The sequence below is a fragment of the Electrophorus electricus genome, chromosome 21, assembly GCF_041902795.1.
Source record: "Electrophorus electricus isolate QZ-2024a chromosome 21, ASM4190279v1, whole genome shotgun sequence".
Lineage (NCBI taxonomy): Eukaryota > Metazoa > Chordata > Actinopteri > Gymnotiformes > Gymnotidae > Electrophorus > Electrophorus electricus.
In genome coordinates, this window is record NC_137517.1 from 7,616,901 (window position 1) to 7,632,500 (window position 15,600).

The 15,600-nt window shown below is 41.2% G+C and overlaps 1 protein-coding gene across 2 annotated transcripts; it reads right to left on the minus strand.

Moving 5' to 3' along the window:
- Positions 1-1,844: 1,844 nt before the first annotated feature.
- Positions 1,845-11,698, minus strand: znf217 (zinc finger protein 217). 2 transcript variants are annotated; one of them, XM_035521153.2, is made up of 6 exons: positions 11,494-11,698; positions 6,700-8,319; positions 6,119-6,241; positions 4,588-5,865; positions 3,983-4,083; positions 1,845-3,904 (listed from the first exon to the last, which is right to left on the minus strand). In XM_035521153.2, exons 2-5 carry the CDS (start codon positions 8,006-8,008, stop codon positions 3,995-3,997), a joined length of 2,799 nt encoding a protein of 932 aa, XP_035377046.1. In that variant the 5' UTR covers positions 8,009-8,319; positions 11,494-11,698; the 3' UTR covers positions 1,845-3,904; positions 3,983-3,994. The 2 variants fall into 2 exon arrangements, with proteins under 2 accessions (XP_035377046.1, XP_026864077.2); XM_027008276.3 differs by having other exon boundaries at positions 11,484-11,698.
- Positions 11,699-15,600: the final 3,902 nt, after the last annotated feature.

Here is a 15,600-nt window from a genome sequence, read left to right on the forward strand (position 1 = left end):
TCTAAAGCTCAGATTTCCAGTAGGGCATCTCAGGGTATGCCACACGGTGTCCACTGTGTTGGCAAAGTATGACATCTAGTGGACACATAATGCCATTACATTGAACTTGACCAAGTAAGTTCAGGGTTCCCATTCAAAGTCAAATGTCAAATTCCCTGACCATCAGTGACTACAAAGCTGAATTTCCATGACACATAATGAATGGAAAAACAGGCCACCTTTCTTAAATAGGCACAGAAAATACAAGTATCCATCACATCCACTACAGAACATTTCCCAATACAGGAAGCACATGGAAATATAACATTTTGATAAACAGCAACCACAAATTAAAGACAAATACAAAATCCCTCTGATATTCCAACACTTGACACCAAAAAATGATAAAATCCCTTGACCTTCTATGTATGGAATAGACTTTAAAATTCCATGACAAGTGGGAACCCTGTAGCGTCCTACGGAGCTCAATATGTAGTTTTCTTCAGTTAATACTCAGTCACTTCAAGATACCATTTGTACAAAAGTAGCAAAATTACTGATTCACATTCAAAAATACTTCAACTCCAACATTAGTTTATTGTTCCAGTAACAAGCATCAATAACCAGTTTCCAGTGCCAATATTATCCCCAATTTTATCAGATGTTGTCGACCAACATGGGAGAAATGCATCCAGCCTTGTTTATTAATTGGCTGGCCCGGTCATGAGCCTGAATTGCAGCTATTGGCCCCACCCCTGCAATTCTTACCAGCGCTTTTACTACAAATGACCTTCAGGGCATTGATGTAATTAGAGTCTGGAGCTGAATGACACCGATGCTGCATGGGGCTCATAACGGCCCGAGTAGCAGGTCAGTTCAGGTTACATCTTACTGCTTAAGTTTGCCGTGTGAGGGCAAGACTCTGCAACCGATCCAAGTTTAACGAGTAGTAATAACAGCTTCAGTCTCAAGCTCGGTGAAATACTTATGATGAATCTCAGCCACAACGACTCAGCTATGCCCAGTAAAGGGTTAAGCACAAGCTGCCAGCGTGGTTTTTTGTTTTTTGGTAAGTGTACATCAGAATTGCATGAAAAAAAGTAGTTGATCTACAAAGAGGCATCAGTTATATGCCACATCGCTAGATCAAAAAAAGAAAGGGGCAATGACTGAAATTGAATGCTATGAAATAATTCAGTGATGTAAAGAGTTACTGACAGGTGTTTCCATGACTGCAATATTATTAAATGCCAGTTCAGTGTGCTAGAGTTACTGACTGGTCTGTCACTGTAGTTTTTTTTCAGCTCCTGAAGGCTTGATTCTTGATTCTGAGTCCACCACAACCCTACTGCGATACAAATCTAAACAACATTAATTCGAAAGGCTAATGATTGATCAAACAAAACCACAGAAAACACTTTAAAAACATTTAAGAATTCAAAATGTCAATTTTTTTTTTTAAGAAAAAAATAATTAAAAAAAAAGTAGAATTGGAACTGGCCGTCCCAATAAGGTGAATTCTAGTTTCATACAGTTCTAAAAGAAGAAAAGCTACTTTAGGTTTAAATGTGGCAAGTTGTTCAGTGACCCTCAAGAGAAATAACACTTAAAAAGGGTCAAAAGAAACTCCAAACCAAAGATAGCAATCAAACCATGAAACCAAACCGTGCAGAAGTCTACATTTATATCGAGGTGAAAAATTTAAAACGGGCAAACAAAAGTCCATTGTTTTTAGAACATATAATAAACCACGTTTACTAACAAGTCAAAGGTTTGAAGAATATGTAATTTATAACTAGTGCATAATACTGCCATTTTCCATAAAATATTCATTTGGAAAACTTCAAAAGACCAAATTCAAAATCTTTACTAATACACACAATTGCTTTATTTTGCAATTGAACAACCTGTAATACACTGGGCCTCATGAAAGCGTAGTTATAAAGTTAGTGAACCAAACAGGAAGTGGGCAAAGTCCAGACTGTACTCTCCAACACTGAGTGCAGGTGTGTTGCTGCATTTCTCTCTATACAGTTATTCCTGCAAGCCTGAAAAATAATTCGTCTCCTGTTGCCTGGTGCACAGTTGCGTGAGGCCTTTTCTCTGCAGTGCGTAGTGCACGCATAACTACCACTGAGGACCATCGCCACAAATGATCTCACAAGGGAAACAAACAAAACATAAAATGATGAAAGTGCAGGAAGAGAAAACTAACCAGAGGGTGGGACAAAAATATATATATACACACATACATACATATACATATATATATATATATACATACACATATATACATATATACATATATATATATATACACATATATACACATATACACACACACACACACACACACACACACACACACACACACACACACACACACACACACACACACACACACCCCCACACACCTCAGTGTTACCTACATCTGTCAAATGCAGATACGCAAACAAACTGTTATTAAAATGCCTTACAGATGAGAGAATACAATACTGAGAAAAAACAGAGGCTACACAAATCAGCCAAATGTACATGATTAGTTATTGTGCACCACTAGAGGCCAGTACATTTAGGTGTCACCAGTCAGCTCACTCTTGTTCACACAGTTGGCAAATTGGGAAGAAAAATAAATGTCCACGTTGTCTTCCAACGAAAGAGAGGGGGGAAGAAAAAAAAAAGAAAAAAAAAAACAGTTCAAGTTTACATCAGGAGGAGTTTCTGACGCAAGTCACGCCAGCCCCTTAAATACAAGCAAATAAGTTAACAATCTGATGCCTGACTCCGCACAGCCATAAGGGAAGTGGAGAAGGTAGTTTCTGAAAAGCAGAGCACAAACAGCTCAGTAGATAAGTCACCATCATATTCTCCAGGAATGCCACAACCACCATATCCAGTATCATTTCCATACACATGCATCTACTAATCAGAACAAGCAAAAAACACTTGCCAGAAAATAAATATGCATCCTCGAATCGATGCTGCACAAAATAAGGATATAACACAAAACATTCAGTTCTGTGAAGGCATAACATCTAAACTAAACAAAAACCGGGGGAGGGAGAGGCGCTTCACACAGAATTGGCCTACCGCACAACTAAAGGTGAGACTAAGTCACAGTTACAGTTCATCAGCCCTGAGAATGGCAGGTCTGGGTTTGTCACAGTGTAGTTTTCATGCAGTGCCTGTATTTCTTGTCCCAATACAAAAAGAAAACAAAAAACAAACAAAATCCCCAAAACAAACAAACAAACAAACAAAAATTACACAGTACGTCACAGTTGTTTCGTGGGTCTCAGGTTTTGAGACAAAGACACAGCAGCTTTAAATTGGCAACACTGGGACAAAGCAAACTTTGCACTGAGAAAAACAAGAAGCTGCATGGTGTAAAGCAACACCTCCCCCCCCAAACACAGCATGAGCAGAAATGTCTTAATATCGACAAAAACAACCTTTATGGGCTGAACATGGGTGAAGTCCCCTAGTTGATTTGGTCTATGTAACAGTGTCCAGATCAAGTATCAGAGGCACTTGGTAGGCATTTGGGGGCAATCAAAGAAATGCCCCGCAGGATTTGATTTTGAAAGCAGTTGATTTGAAAGCCATACAGAGTAAGCAGGAGTGTACTGAACGTTGTGTTTTTGGAGTAAGTGCAGTACACACTGTAAGATGCTGACAATACAACATGAGGACACATGAAAACACTGTTCAAGGCCTGATCCCAAGGTTACGCTGCCTCTTGGTCAAGGTTTCAGATAGCACTTTTAGCACTCCAATACGCCCTTTAGTAATGTTTTGAAGTAGTGTCTGAAGTTTAAATGTAGAATCGTACATCCCAGCTGGTCATTAACTTAAACTTTTCTCCTGGTTGTAGACTCCATGGTCCGTTGGAGCGGACGTGGTGGTGTCGTCTACTTACTTGAGCCTGAGAAAGAAGTAAATATTAGCGCTTGTATCTTGAGGGCGTGGCCTGCACTTATGTCGTCAGCCAATGACAGCTTACCATGGGTAGGTTCTAAGAGCTGGCGTCGGGAGGCAGGCTGGGGTGGCTCCTCCTCTGAGCGATGCTGCTGGAGTAGCGAGGGTAGAGTGGCAGCCTGCACCCTAGAGAGAGGAGAATGGTCGCAGGTCTGTTAACAACACAGGAGCACCGCCATGTTTATCAACAGACATGCCCAAGTTAACCAAAGAAAGCATAATCTATGGCCAGGCCAGTAAGCGTAAATGGCTACTGATTGATACCAACGTCACCATGTCTGTTCTGAGAAGTAACAGTGCACAGTGTTCTTTAGAAATAAGTTAGTGATTACATGAAGTTGAGAACGGTGAGGGTGAAAATAAAGGGAACGTTTGGCAAACAATTAAGGTCCAGACAAACACACGCAAACGCCCCTCAACAAGCAGGTCACTGACATTACTCTGAAACCCCATTTAACTCAACTGTTCCTCTGTAATGGCACAATGACAGTGGCATACCTTTTCATTACATTTTAATTCCTGACAAAGGCTGTAGTAATACTAATCTCCAGAAACAGAGAGGAAAAGAAAACATTGCAAAAATTCCTCACAAGTGAGAACTAGTCCACTTATTCTGAGGTTTGCCCTTACCAGTAGTGGCCGGGTTTGCAGCAGCGTGCCCGGCAGCCTGAGCGGAGGGCTGGTAGAGCGAGGCCAGGTCGCTGGGCGTGTAGTTGCGCAGGAGATGGATCACATTCCAGTCCACATCCACGTTGCTGTCAGGCACTGCGGAAGGCCCACGGACCGGAGCCAGGGGCACGCTGCCCTGGAGCATGCCCTTCACACTCCGGCCCGGGGGCACCAACCTGCCCGGCTCGTCGCCAAGCCGCCCAGCACCCTGCAGGGCTTCCGAGTGCCTCGCCCTCTTACTGGACGGCCCACCCACATCTGCTTGTGTCAGATTCCTGAAGCGGTCTGACAGGCAAAGCCTGGATGCGTCCGGGGGCCAGATTGCACCGTTCTGGGCAGTGCTGGGCCTGTCAGCGACTGTGGGTGCGACAAACTTCCGGCCCGAATCTGGTGGTGGTTCCTGGAACCTGGGCAAGAGACCTGGTGCCTCAGCGGGACGGCTTCTCTGGGCCGTGTGCTGGTGGTCTTTCCACGGCTCCTTCACCGCATGCAGGGGAGGTCTGGGTGGATGGGCCTTCTCGATGGGCCTTGCCGCCTGGGGCGGTGGGGATTTGGTCCGACGCGGGTGCTTCCTGTTGACATTGGGCAGGGGGCTGACGTCTTTCCCGTCGAGGGCTGGAGGACAGCCCGTGTAGCGCTTGGGCTTGACGGGAGGCCTGTAGGCATTCTTTTTCATGTCCAGCTTCTCCGTGTGGGTTATTTTCCTGTGCATTAGCAGGACTTCAGGGTAGAGGGTTTCAAAGGAACAGGACACGCACGAGTTGGTCAGCAACATGGCCCTGGGGACTGAGGTAGCGGAGACGGATGAAGATACTTTGAGAGAGAGGTTGAGGGGCGCCTCAGCCGCCTCTCTGCCCATGGCCTTCAGGGGACATTTGGTGAGCACCTCGCTTGGGGGCGTGAAAGGAGATGTGGCAGACGTATTCCCACACTCTTCTTTAAGGCAGGCGACAGGGCTGCTAGTAGCAACGTCCGGCTGGCTAGCCCCCGGCTCATGCTTGACGCCGGCAGAGACGGAGGGGGGGGCAGGCACCTGTTTAGAATGTTTTGGGACTTGCTTGTCATCCATGTTCCTGGGAGACTCGCAGCCCTTTCTGAGGCTAGCGGTGGGTGCCGTCACAGGGATGTTGGGGATATCGGTGTAAGGCTTGTCCTTGTGACGCCTGTCCAGATGATACCTCAAAGAGGTTTTCTGTGCCGCAGCATAGTCACAGTATTTACATTTGTAAGGCTTTTCACCTAAAGAGATGTGGAGGCGAGACAGTTAGTACTGGCCACACAGCAACAGTAACAACAGTAAAAATGTCACCGGAGACATTTTTTATATTATTCTAAATTATTCCTATTTCCAAAAAAACTTTAACAAAAGAAAGCAGTGTTTCAGTCTAGTTGTTTGGGTTTTTTCCAACTACATTTTCAACATCATTTAACATTTATTTTTTTTAAAAGCCAAAAATAAAAAATCATGCAAAAAAAATCTTAGATACAATACCTGTATGCGTCCTGAGATGAATATTGAGGTAATAGTTGGAACGGAAAGTCTTGCCACAGTAACAGCATTTCCTTGGTGCAAGAATTTTCAGCTTCATTTTATTTGAGCTTTCCTCACCTTTATCTGCCAATAAAGTACCAGCAAAGTACACTTACAACATTTTCAACAGACAGACTTGTGTGCTGGTAACGGAAGTTAAAGCAAATAAATCATTTGAGGACAAGGAAAATGAAAAACAGAACAGACAGTACAGCCATTTTTGCTGAGTGATGAATTTTTAAACAACCAGGAGAGGGAGCTGGTGAAAACTACCCCAACACTTCTTAACCAAAAAGATATGAAAGAGGTTATTGCAAACAGAAAGTGACAGAGTGTTGCAATACTTAGATTCTTTCTTAAAGTAAGCAGACTTCCTCTATTGTTAATAATTATACATTTTTCATGAACCTCGGGGGGCCTTTACAATATATTCTGACACTGCAACCATTTATCCTGATGGATCAGACCTAGCCTTGTCTAAACATGTGGCTCTGTCTATAAAAAAAATAAATAAATAGATCGATCTTTCACATCGATGTTACCTGAATGAAAGGTTTCTCCAGGCGCCCCATCTTCAGAGCCATCCTCTGATCCCTCTTCCATTCGATCCAATGATGGGCTGCCTGCCGAGCCAACGCTGGAGGCCCTACCATCCACGGGCGTGGTTGGGCTCTCGGCTCCGCCCCTCTCTCGCTTGTGAACCCTGGAATGCAGAACCAGCTGATGATAGGTCCTGAAAGTCTTCCCACACTCTTCACAGTCAGTAGGCTTGTCTTTGCGTATCAGGCTCTTCTGCTCAGGCAACGGTGAAGGGGTCTCCACGCCGGGGAGCTTGGGCTTCAGCTCGCTCCTGAGGCCCCTCCGCACCGGCCTGTCACCACCACTTGAATCCCAGATGGCCCCAAGCTCTTCTTTGTCAGAGCCTGACTCCTCGTTGTCAGAGTTGGAGTCAGCGTTGAGCTCTTTGCTTAGGTTAGGGCCAACGGTGATCTTGCCTCGGGTGGCCAGCTGCCAGGCCTGGTAGGTGTTGAAAGGGTCAAGTTGGGAAATCCAGCGGCCATTCCCCTCGCTGTGCTCCATGGAGGTTGGCCGCAGCTGGAGGCAGTGCAGGAAGCCCTCCTGGGAGGCCGGAGTCTCCATGGCGGGATGGCCATTAGCAGGGCTGCCCTCGTCTGCCTCCAGCTCTCGACTGTGGACTTTGCTGTGCTCAGCCAGAGCCTCTTTGTCGATGAAGAAGAAGCCACATACCATGCACATTCTGTACAGACTGACAGCAGGCGGCGGCAGCTGATCTTGGACGACGTCGTTTATGGTGATGGGCACCTCAAGGTCTTGGCCTTTGTTCTTGGTCCCTGACTTCCCATGGGTTCTCATGTGATTCTTCAAAAACCAGGGCTCCTTGAAGCGGCGGCCGCACAAGCCACAGCAGTAGGTGAAGGAGTCCTTGTGTTTCCTCATGTGAGCCTCAAGCTCAGCTACGTCCTGGGTGGCCTGACCGCACACCACGCAGCACAGCTCTTCCTCAGGCTCGGTGGGCAGGCATGCCTTGGTGTGGGCCCTCTCTCCTGGAGTCAAGAACTCAGCCTCCACCCGGAGCACTGCAGGGGCATGGAACGTGGTGGGGTGCCGCGTGAGGAGGTGTGGCCCGAGCTCCTCCTCACACTGGAAGGTCTCCTCGCAAAACATGCATCCCAGGGACACACCACCGAGCACATCAGTCTTCTCCACCAAGCTGATGTGCGGGGTCATGCTGGAACCAGAACCAGGCATAGTTGCACTGCTGTGGTGGAGGATATCATGGCCTATCCCATCAGGACTTTCAATATATGGAATCAATGTGTGGGTGGGCATGTCAGTCTTTATTAAACACCCTGGGGTTTTTAGTAAATGCGTATTGAGTCTATAGGCACTATCACTCTCACTACTGTAAGAAAGTTCCAGAAGGATACAGTCAGGATTACTCTTTAGCCTTAGCACTTTAGAAGAATTCTGAGAGTTTTCAAAAGAACATCCCAAAAAATGTATCCTTAGAGCTTCAAGTCATGACGAACTACACAAACTACATAAGTAGTTGGGGCTTGCCACTGGTAGGCGTTTACAAGTGAAATCTCTTCAGATATCTTGTGATTCACAAAAAGGAATTATGTCTTGACAGGCAAAACCTGAAATGAAAGAGGCAGAATGTCAGGTGTGGCTTCTTGTGAAGAAAACAATTCACTGAGCTTGAACCATTAATTATAAACAAAAATGTTCATGTCAAGACTGTAACAAGAAAAGTGACACAAAAGTATGCATTGACAGTAACATAATATGTAACATGATGTGAGCCCAAAAGAAAATTTCCAAATATAATTTATACAATACATCTTTTATGTTGTTATGATAGGTCTAGTATTGCTGATGGAAAAAAAATAAGTGCTAGGTGTTACATTTCTTATTAAACTTTCATGCATTTTAAACAGAAATAAATGGTAAAGCAAATGTTCCTACAACCTCACACTCCCTAAGCAGAAATGCTCTGACATGGCAAAAGCCACTGCGAAAAACCCAGAATTGCATTTACCCAGTCATTTAATGTTCTGCATACCAAGAGTAGTATAGTCATTTGATCCAAATGTACAATAATTGACACCTAAAACAACCACATGTGGGTGTGTGTGCGTGTGTAATATATCACACACACACACACAGACTTATATTTCCCCATTTCCCTCTAGCATATTTTCCCAAAATGGTAAACCAGCTCCAGTGAATGGAATGTGGAATGTTCTGTCCAACTTTGGCTAATACAATACCAATCCATGACACGCCTGTACAACCAAGTAGCAAGTGCAGTCACAGCATTCTAGGCATCTACTTTCACATCTACAACTGACAAGAAATAAAATCACACTAGACTTTTTCACTAGCAGTAAAATGACTCAGGGGGGGGAAACACCATTTTCCTTCCAAAGTATTAACACAAACCACAAATCTATCTTAATTTGAAGAAGTTCAACTGAAATTTCCAATAGAGAAGGAAATTCCTATACTAAAACTCCAAACAACCAAAAATACTCTTCAAATCTTCATGCACAGATCAAACAGGCTGTGACTGTAATATTGCTCATGAAAAAGTGGAATAAGGAAGCTTCAACAATCAGTTATTGAATCACCACTCTTGGGGAAAAAAACAAAACAAAACAAGAAAAGGTCACATATCTGTGCACTTTCGAATTAAATAAATATGGCTCGCACGTAGTACAAAAACCTAAGCAATGAGAATTAGTAAATGTTTTAAGTATATGCTAATCAGTATGACTCATTTTCATGCAAAATTCATCATTATGGAACTCCATTCATTGTAAGATGCTATTCTTCAAACCACAAGTAATTCATCAATCAACTATATATTTGCAATCCACATAACCGTACCCCGCATGCCTAAATCATTATTTTAAGCCCTTTTAATCATTTTAATGTTTATTTTAATGTCTTGTTAAAAGCAACGACTATGGGCTTTATAGCGTTTTGTTTATTTCGTTGTCATCCTTAGTAGTGATAAAGGGGAACTCGAACAGATTAGGATGCTTTAATTTTGTCGGTTGGCATGCCGAAGAATCAGCCACGGACCAGCTGTTGCTCGTCTTACTCATTCTTTTGTTACCATGCGGCGGATACAAAAGACCTGCGTAGTAGCAACAATGCCACCCAAGTTCATCAATAGTTATTAGTAGGCTTCAGAATTAGGGGGATTCAAGCTAAAGCGCTCAAATTTATTAGTTACACTTGTCAAATACCAGGTCTGCGTGGTGCCACTCTGTGTGTAAAGAAACGAACCTGCTTTCTGTGTAAAGCAGAAACCTGCACGTGTTAAATAAACGTTAACGCTGAACAGCGTATTCTGCAAAGAAACTTTAAAAGGCTGAGTCCCCGCCCTTTGAACAAACGAAGCGAGTAAGCCTCGACCAGCTACTCGAAAGAACGAGAAGAACCTTCAATCTTGTAGCTAGTATTAAACGTAGGGTAACTGCTGATGAAAGAGAATCATGAGCCGATTAACGTGTAGTGTCGTAATTTGGCGAGCCTCTCGTTTTCGTATGCTTAAATTGAAGCTACTTATAAACTACTAAAATGTTTCTAGCGATGCATTATTTTACATACAAAATATTTAATAAAGGAATAAAGCTATATATATATATATATATATTATATATATATATATATATATATATATTTGGGGGAAAAGCATTTAGAGCTGAAATGGTGGCGACAGACCGAATTGGAGGAACTGTTAAAGGCTGTATGACTGTGGTTTGTGCAGATAACACAAACACGATGCCACGCTTCAAAAAAAAAAGAAAAAGAGTAACAAACCAAACTCACATTATGGTAACAATCTCGCTAGTTAGCTAGCTAGCTAACTAACTCACTAAACCAAGTCTGGAAGCATGTATGTGGCCATAATTTCCTGACACGTGATTATTTTTAACCTGATCAGCATCTCCAACTGCTTTATACCCTTACAGAATAGGGCTCATTCGCTAATACTGTGAACGAGCGACCCTTAAATCATAAACCACAAGTGTAGCTATGCTACACTGCGGGTGCAGAAAATTTATCAAATTATCTTTAATAAATGTAGCTGTTGTAATGATTAGCTAGATCTAGTTTCTTTTTTTGGTAAAATAAATGTATCACTCGATTAGCCAACTACATGTTACATTATCAAATTAACTTCATAGTTTACGTATTCGATAGCTATTGTTATTTAGTCTTATTGTGTAACGATGACTTATTTTACTAGATTAGCTAGCTAGCTAGCTACATTATTTGTATCGCATACAGAATCCAACCATTGTTAAATAATACATTATATCTGCAACATATCAGGAGCTATAGCTAGCTGTTAGCCATCTCAAATTCATCTTAGATTGTTAGGCAATAGTCGCCATTGGTGAAATTGTTGACAGAATTATACTACCGAGAGAAAGATATAATTTCAAATTAACCAACTTACTAAAACTTGGCCACTAGCAGAACTTAGCTAGGCTCAGCTAACAAACGTTAGCTGGCTGTTTGTCACAGGTTAGTTTCAATTCACGATTCCTTAGGGTGAAGAGCAGCATCAACTGTCTACCATGCAGTTCCTGGGTTAACTTGTTAAACAAGATAGTAAGTTTTCTAGCCATCACATTCACTTTCCATAGTAAACATATTACCGAAGAACTGACAAAACTTATTAAGAGTCAGATAGTCAGCTAAAACTTTATTATGAAGTTAAAGATTTTTATAATATTAGCCATCTAATAGTTTAAGTAATAGCTACAGAAAAAAAGGAACTCACCAATACCTACCAATATGTTCACTCATTCGTCAGGTATTCTCAGTCTGTTATAGAACTCAGAATTATTAGGCTATACTTAGAAAGATATTTATATCAGACTTAAATATATATTACTTCTTAGGATAAATTGGAGCTCAGATTAGCAGTGTTAGCCAATTGTTAGCCGGCCAAAAAGCTTGCTTCAATGTTTGCAAATCTCTCACTATGCAGCTGTTGCGTTCTGAGGCGCGTTCTCCCATGGAACGTCACGGCGCGCTCACATAGAGGGCACCTCAGATCACGTGGTCAGCAAACTATTCTTCAACAAAACTAGTTTATTATTCTCAACGATGTCACGTTTCATTGTTCTACAAGTGTTTGTATACGAAATGTATGACCATAAGACATCGACACAGACGTTGCTTAGTTTACATACTTAGTCTAAAGAGGAAGCTCCTTTTGATTAATTTTCACAATCAGATTTTCCCTTCATTTGCACTAGACAAAACGAGTGGAATACGACGACCAATAGTTATAATATTGTCAAGTGCTTTGAATGTGTCCAAGTTTCTCGACCTAATTTGAGCACCAAACTCATAAGTTATGTATGGTATATTCGCGTAGCCTTCTTGGTAAGGTTGAAATGAAAACTATCAATTATCCTGTCGTTATTGCACTAATATCATTTGCTACGGAAGGAATAGTCTGTGGGAGTATTCGCCGAGTACAGTCTCATGCTTTGTTATTTTGTGACACATCTGATAAAGTTTGCGTCGTCATCGTTCAGCAACAGTCCGATCGACTCACGAAGCAGCAGGAAACCGGGTGTTGTTTGCAAGAACAGTGACTGATGCCTAACATGTCTCCTTCAACGGGCTCCTCCGTTCACCAATCCTGCACACACCATGTGGGGTTGGGGGAGGGGGGAAGACAGAGGTGTAACAGTCCTATGCAAACAATTAAAAGGCTCTGCGGCTCTGCCATAGGTTTCTTTGTCATTTCTGCCTGTTACAGCTTTTATAGCTTTTTACACACACACACACACACACATATATATATGTGTGTGTGTGTGTGTGTGTGTGTGTGTAAAAAGCTATAAAAGCTATATATATATATATATATATATATATATGTGTGTGTGTGTGTGTGTGTGTGTGTGTGTGTGTGTGTGTGTGTGTGTATATATATATATATATATATATATATATATATATATATATGTCTCAATTTCTATCTCTAAAGGTTTAAAGATAGAAAGTTTATTTGTTCAGATGTTTAACATACTGGGGAGCTAGTTGAGGTATTATAACTACCCTACTGTAATATTTAACATAAGCAAAAATAATTAGGAATTTGTAACTAATGACTTATGATAGGCTGCAATTCATAACCAATTAGCCTATTTTTTTTCATATAAAAAGTGAGGTTTTTATGTGCAGAAATTGTTACCTCTGTGTAAACTGAAACTTCAAGTTTGAAAATGTTTTGAGCACACAGAGGCAACGATTTTGAAACAGTTAGCTACTGTTGCGAAAACTGAGAGTTTAAAATAAAGGCTCTGCCTGTTACTCCCTAGTTTGTGTTGTTTACATTATAGATGTAGTACAAATTGACCTATAAACCTTCTCTTCCTTTACCATGTAACATAGCAGTGTTGTTTTTCACTCAGAAAACATACCTGGTTGGCCTAGTCTTTTACCAAAAATCACCTTTCTTTCTCTCCTGAACATTCTGCAAGTGAATGAAAGTGCAGGTCCCTCCCCCCTCCCCCATGGAGATGAAGCTTTTTGGAATCTCCCTAAGGCCCTTTCTTCATTTCACTATTGTTCTATAAGGATTGTTCAGATGGAATAAAACAGGGTTATTTTTTTCCCCTTTTATCTTAATGTCCAGCTAAGCTAATAACTAATACTTTGTTTTATGTAACCTCATACTTGTACAATTATATATCATACAATATGCAATAAACCTTAGTTTTTTTATGCGTCTTATGTGTAAAGTACTGTTAAACAGATTTTCGGTATATGAACCCTAGTGTTCTGCCAAAATGCTTAAGTGAAACAACTGTTGCTCATTATCTAAGAAAAACATCATGACTATGGTATAGGTGGGGTTTCATTTACATTTGGAAAACAGCATGAGGGAAAATAACTGAGCCAATAACATGCGCAAAGTTCAGAATCTAGAGATAAGGGATGCTTGATATTTGTCTAAAGTTTGCACATTATGAATTCAACTGTACTTAAAACATGAAAAAGTATAAAGAAAAACAATATAATGAGAAGTCTTGACATAAATAGAGTACTTCACTATGAGTATTACTAGCATACTCATTACTATGTCCTTTAAACAAAAAGGAACTTATTTATGCTCATGTTTCCCATCCTGACACTGGAAATCCTTTATGCTGGGTAATATGGTATTTCTCTTTGCAAGTAAAACTTGCCTTTATTTTCTAGCTACAGTAATTCCATTGAAGAGCATCCAGACTGAGATGCACTGTTTTGTTCTTGTTCTTGTTTTTTTCCCCCGTCTCTATTCATCACTTCTTTAAACCCTGGCTTATACAAGATAATGTTTCACTGGCGAGTTTCCTCCAAGAAAGAGGAAGAAAGAAGGAGCTCTCAGTTGAACACCACACAGCTGCCTGGGAGGAGACACACCGAACAAATCCACATCAGCCTGTGTTAGTCAACAGGCTGCCAAACACACCAGATATCTGGCTGCACACCACCCACTCAACATCCTTCTGCTTTAATGCGTTTAATGAGGGCCAAAGAAAACTCAAGCACTTAAGCATAATTTTATGAAGTCAAGTGCATTTTGCTGCTTAAGATCATAAATATAAAAGAATAAAGAATAAAGGAAGGTGCACCATATACATTTGTATGAAATGTAATGGAATATACAGAGATTTGACTTCATAACCATAAACCATAAGCTTGATAACCTTTTGATTTTTTTTTTTTTTCCATATATCAGTGAATCACCTAAATGTTATTATGGTGATTCACATCCTCAACCTTGCTCTGTGTATAATGGCATAACATGGAGGTGTTGCCACCTCTTTTACCTGTAGCATGACACAATTCATTATTTAGGAGTTCAATTATCTTGTGCCTGTCTGCCTGTCTGTCTGTCTGTCTATCTACCTAAATACATATATAAGAAGATTCCTGGTGAGTATCTGCAGTGTTTTGTAATAAGAGATGCAAAGATATTAAACACTGAGTACATTAAGTATAGTTTCCAGAGAAACACACACACACACACACACACACACACGAGATGTCTCACGATATCTCAAGAGAGGAAGGAAATTCTGTTCTTTCCACTCATTGCCAAGTATCAATAAATAGTGCACATGATGTATACGTTTGTATATTTGAAACGGTTCATCATTTTATAGCAGAAATGAAACACACGAACACTCATTAAAATATTTTTTTCATTAACCCATTTGCTGGAAGCACAAATTTACCCACTAAATTTGATCACTTCCATTATCATTTGTCCTCAGCATTTGTTCATACGTACTTGCTCATAGGAGATGTTTCAAACAATGTGTAGTTCCCTTTCACCTTTGGAGAATTCTTGCTTCTTCCTGAGTCTCTGTCATACAAACAAGTCTAGAGTGGTAATCAAAGGCACCACATGTGACACAGCGAGGCCTCCCGCTCATTTCCTATTGTTGGGCCACCACAAAAGCTCTGTGAGCATCTAGTAATCTGGAATGGCGTTATTATGTCTGGGAGCGATGAAACTGCTCGCCAAATATCCCCACTCGCCTGTAGATATAGTAAAGAGCGTGTGTAACAAAGTCAGTCTGAATTATAGGAAAATGTTATAATGTCTTACATCGGAGTATCGTAGACTAAATTCTTACAATGTTGTGTATTAAATTACATTTAGGTTCTTTTTAATGTTGTGTATTAAATTACATTTAGTTTTCTTTTTTTAAGGCGCAATGGAAATCCGTAGATTTGAAGTAACGCTGTTTCTGCTTTGAAGAAGAAACAGAACAAGATAATCAGAAGAAGAATGAGGTGTCTTTGTTTACTGTGCGGTGATTAGCTTAGCTCATCAGGCAATGTTTAACTTACAAAGTCATGCCACAGGCGCTTCTGAGCGTTAATCA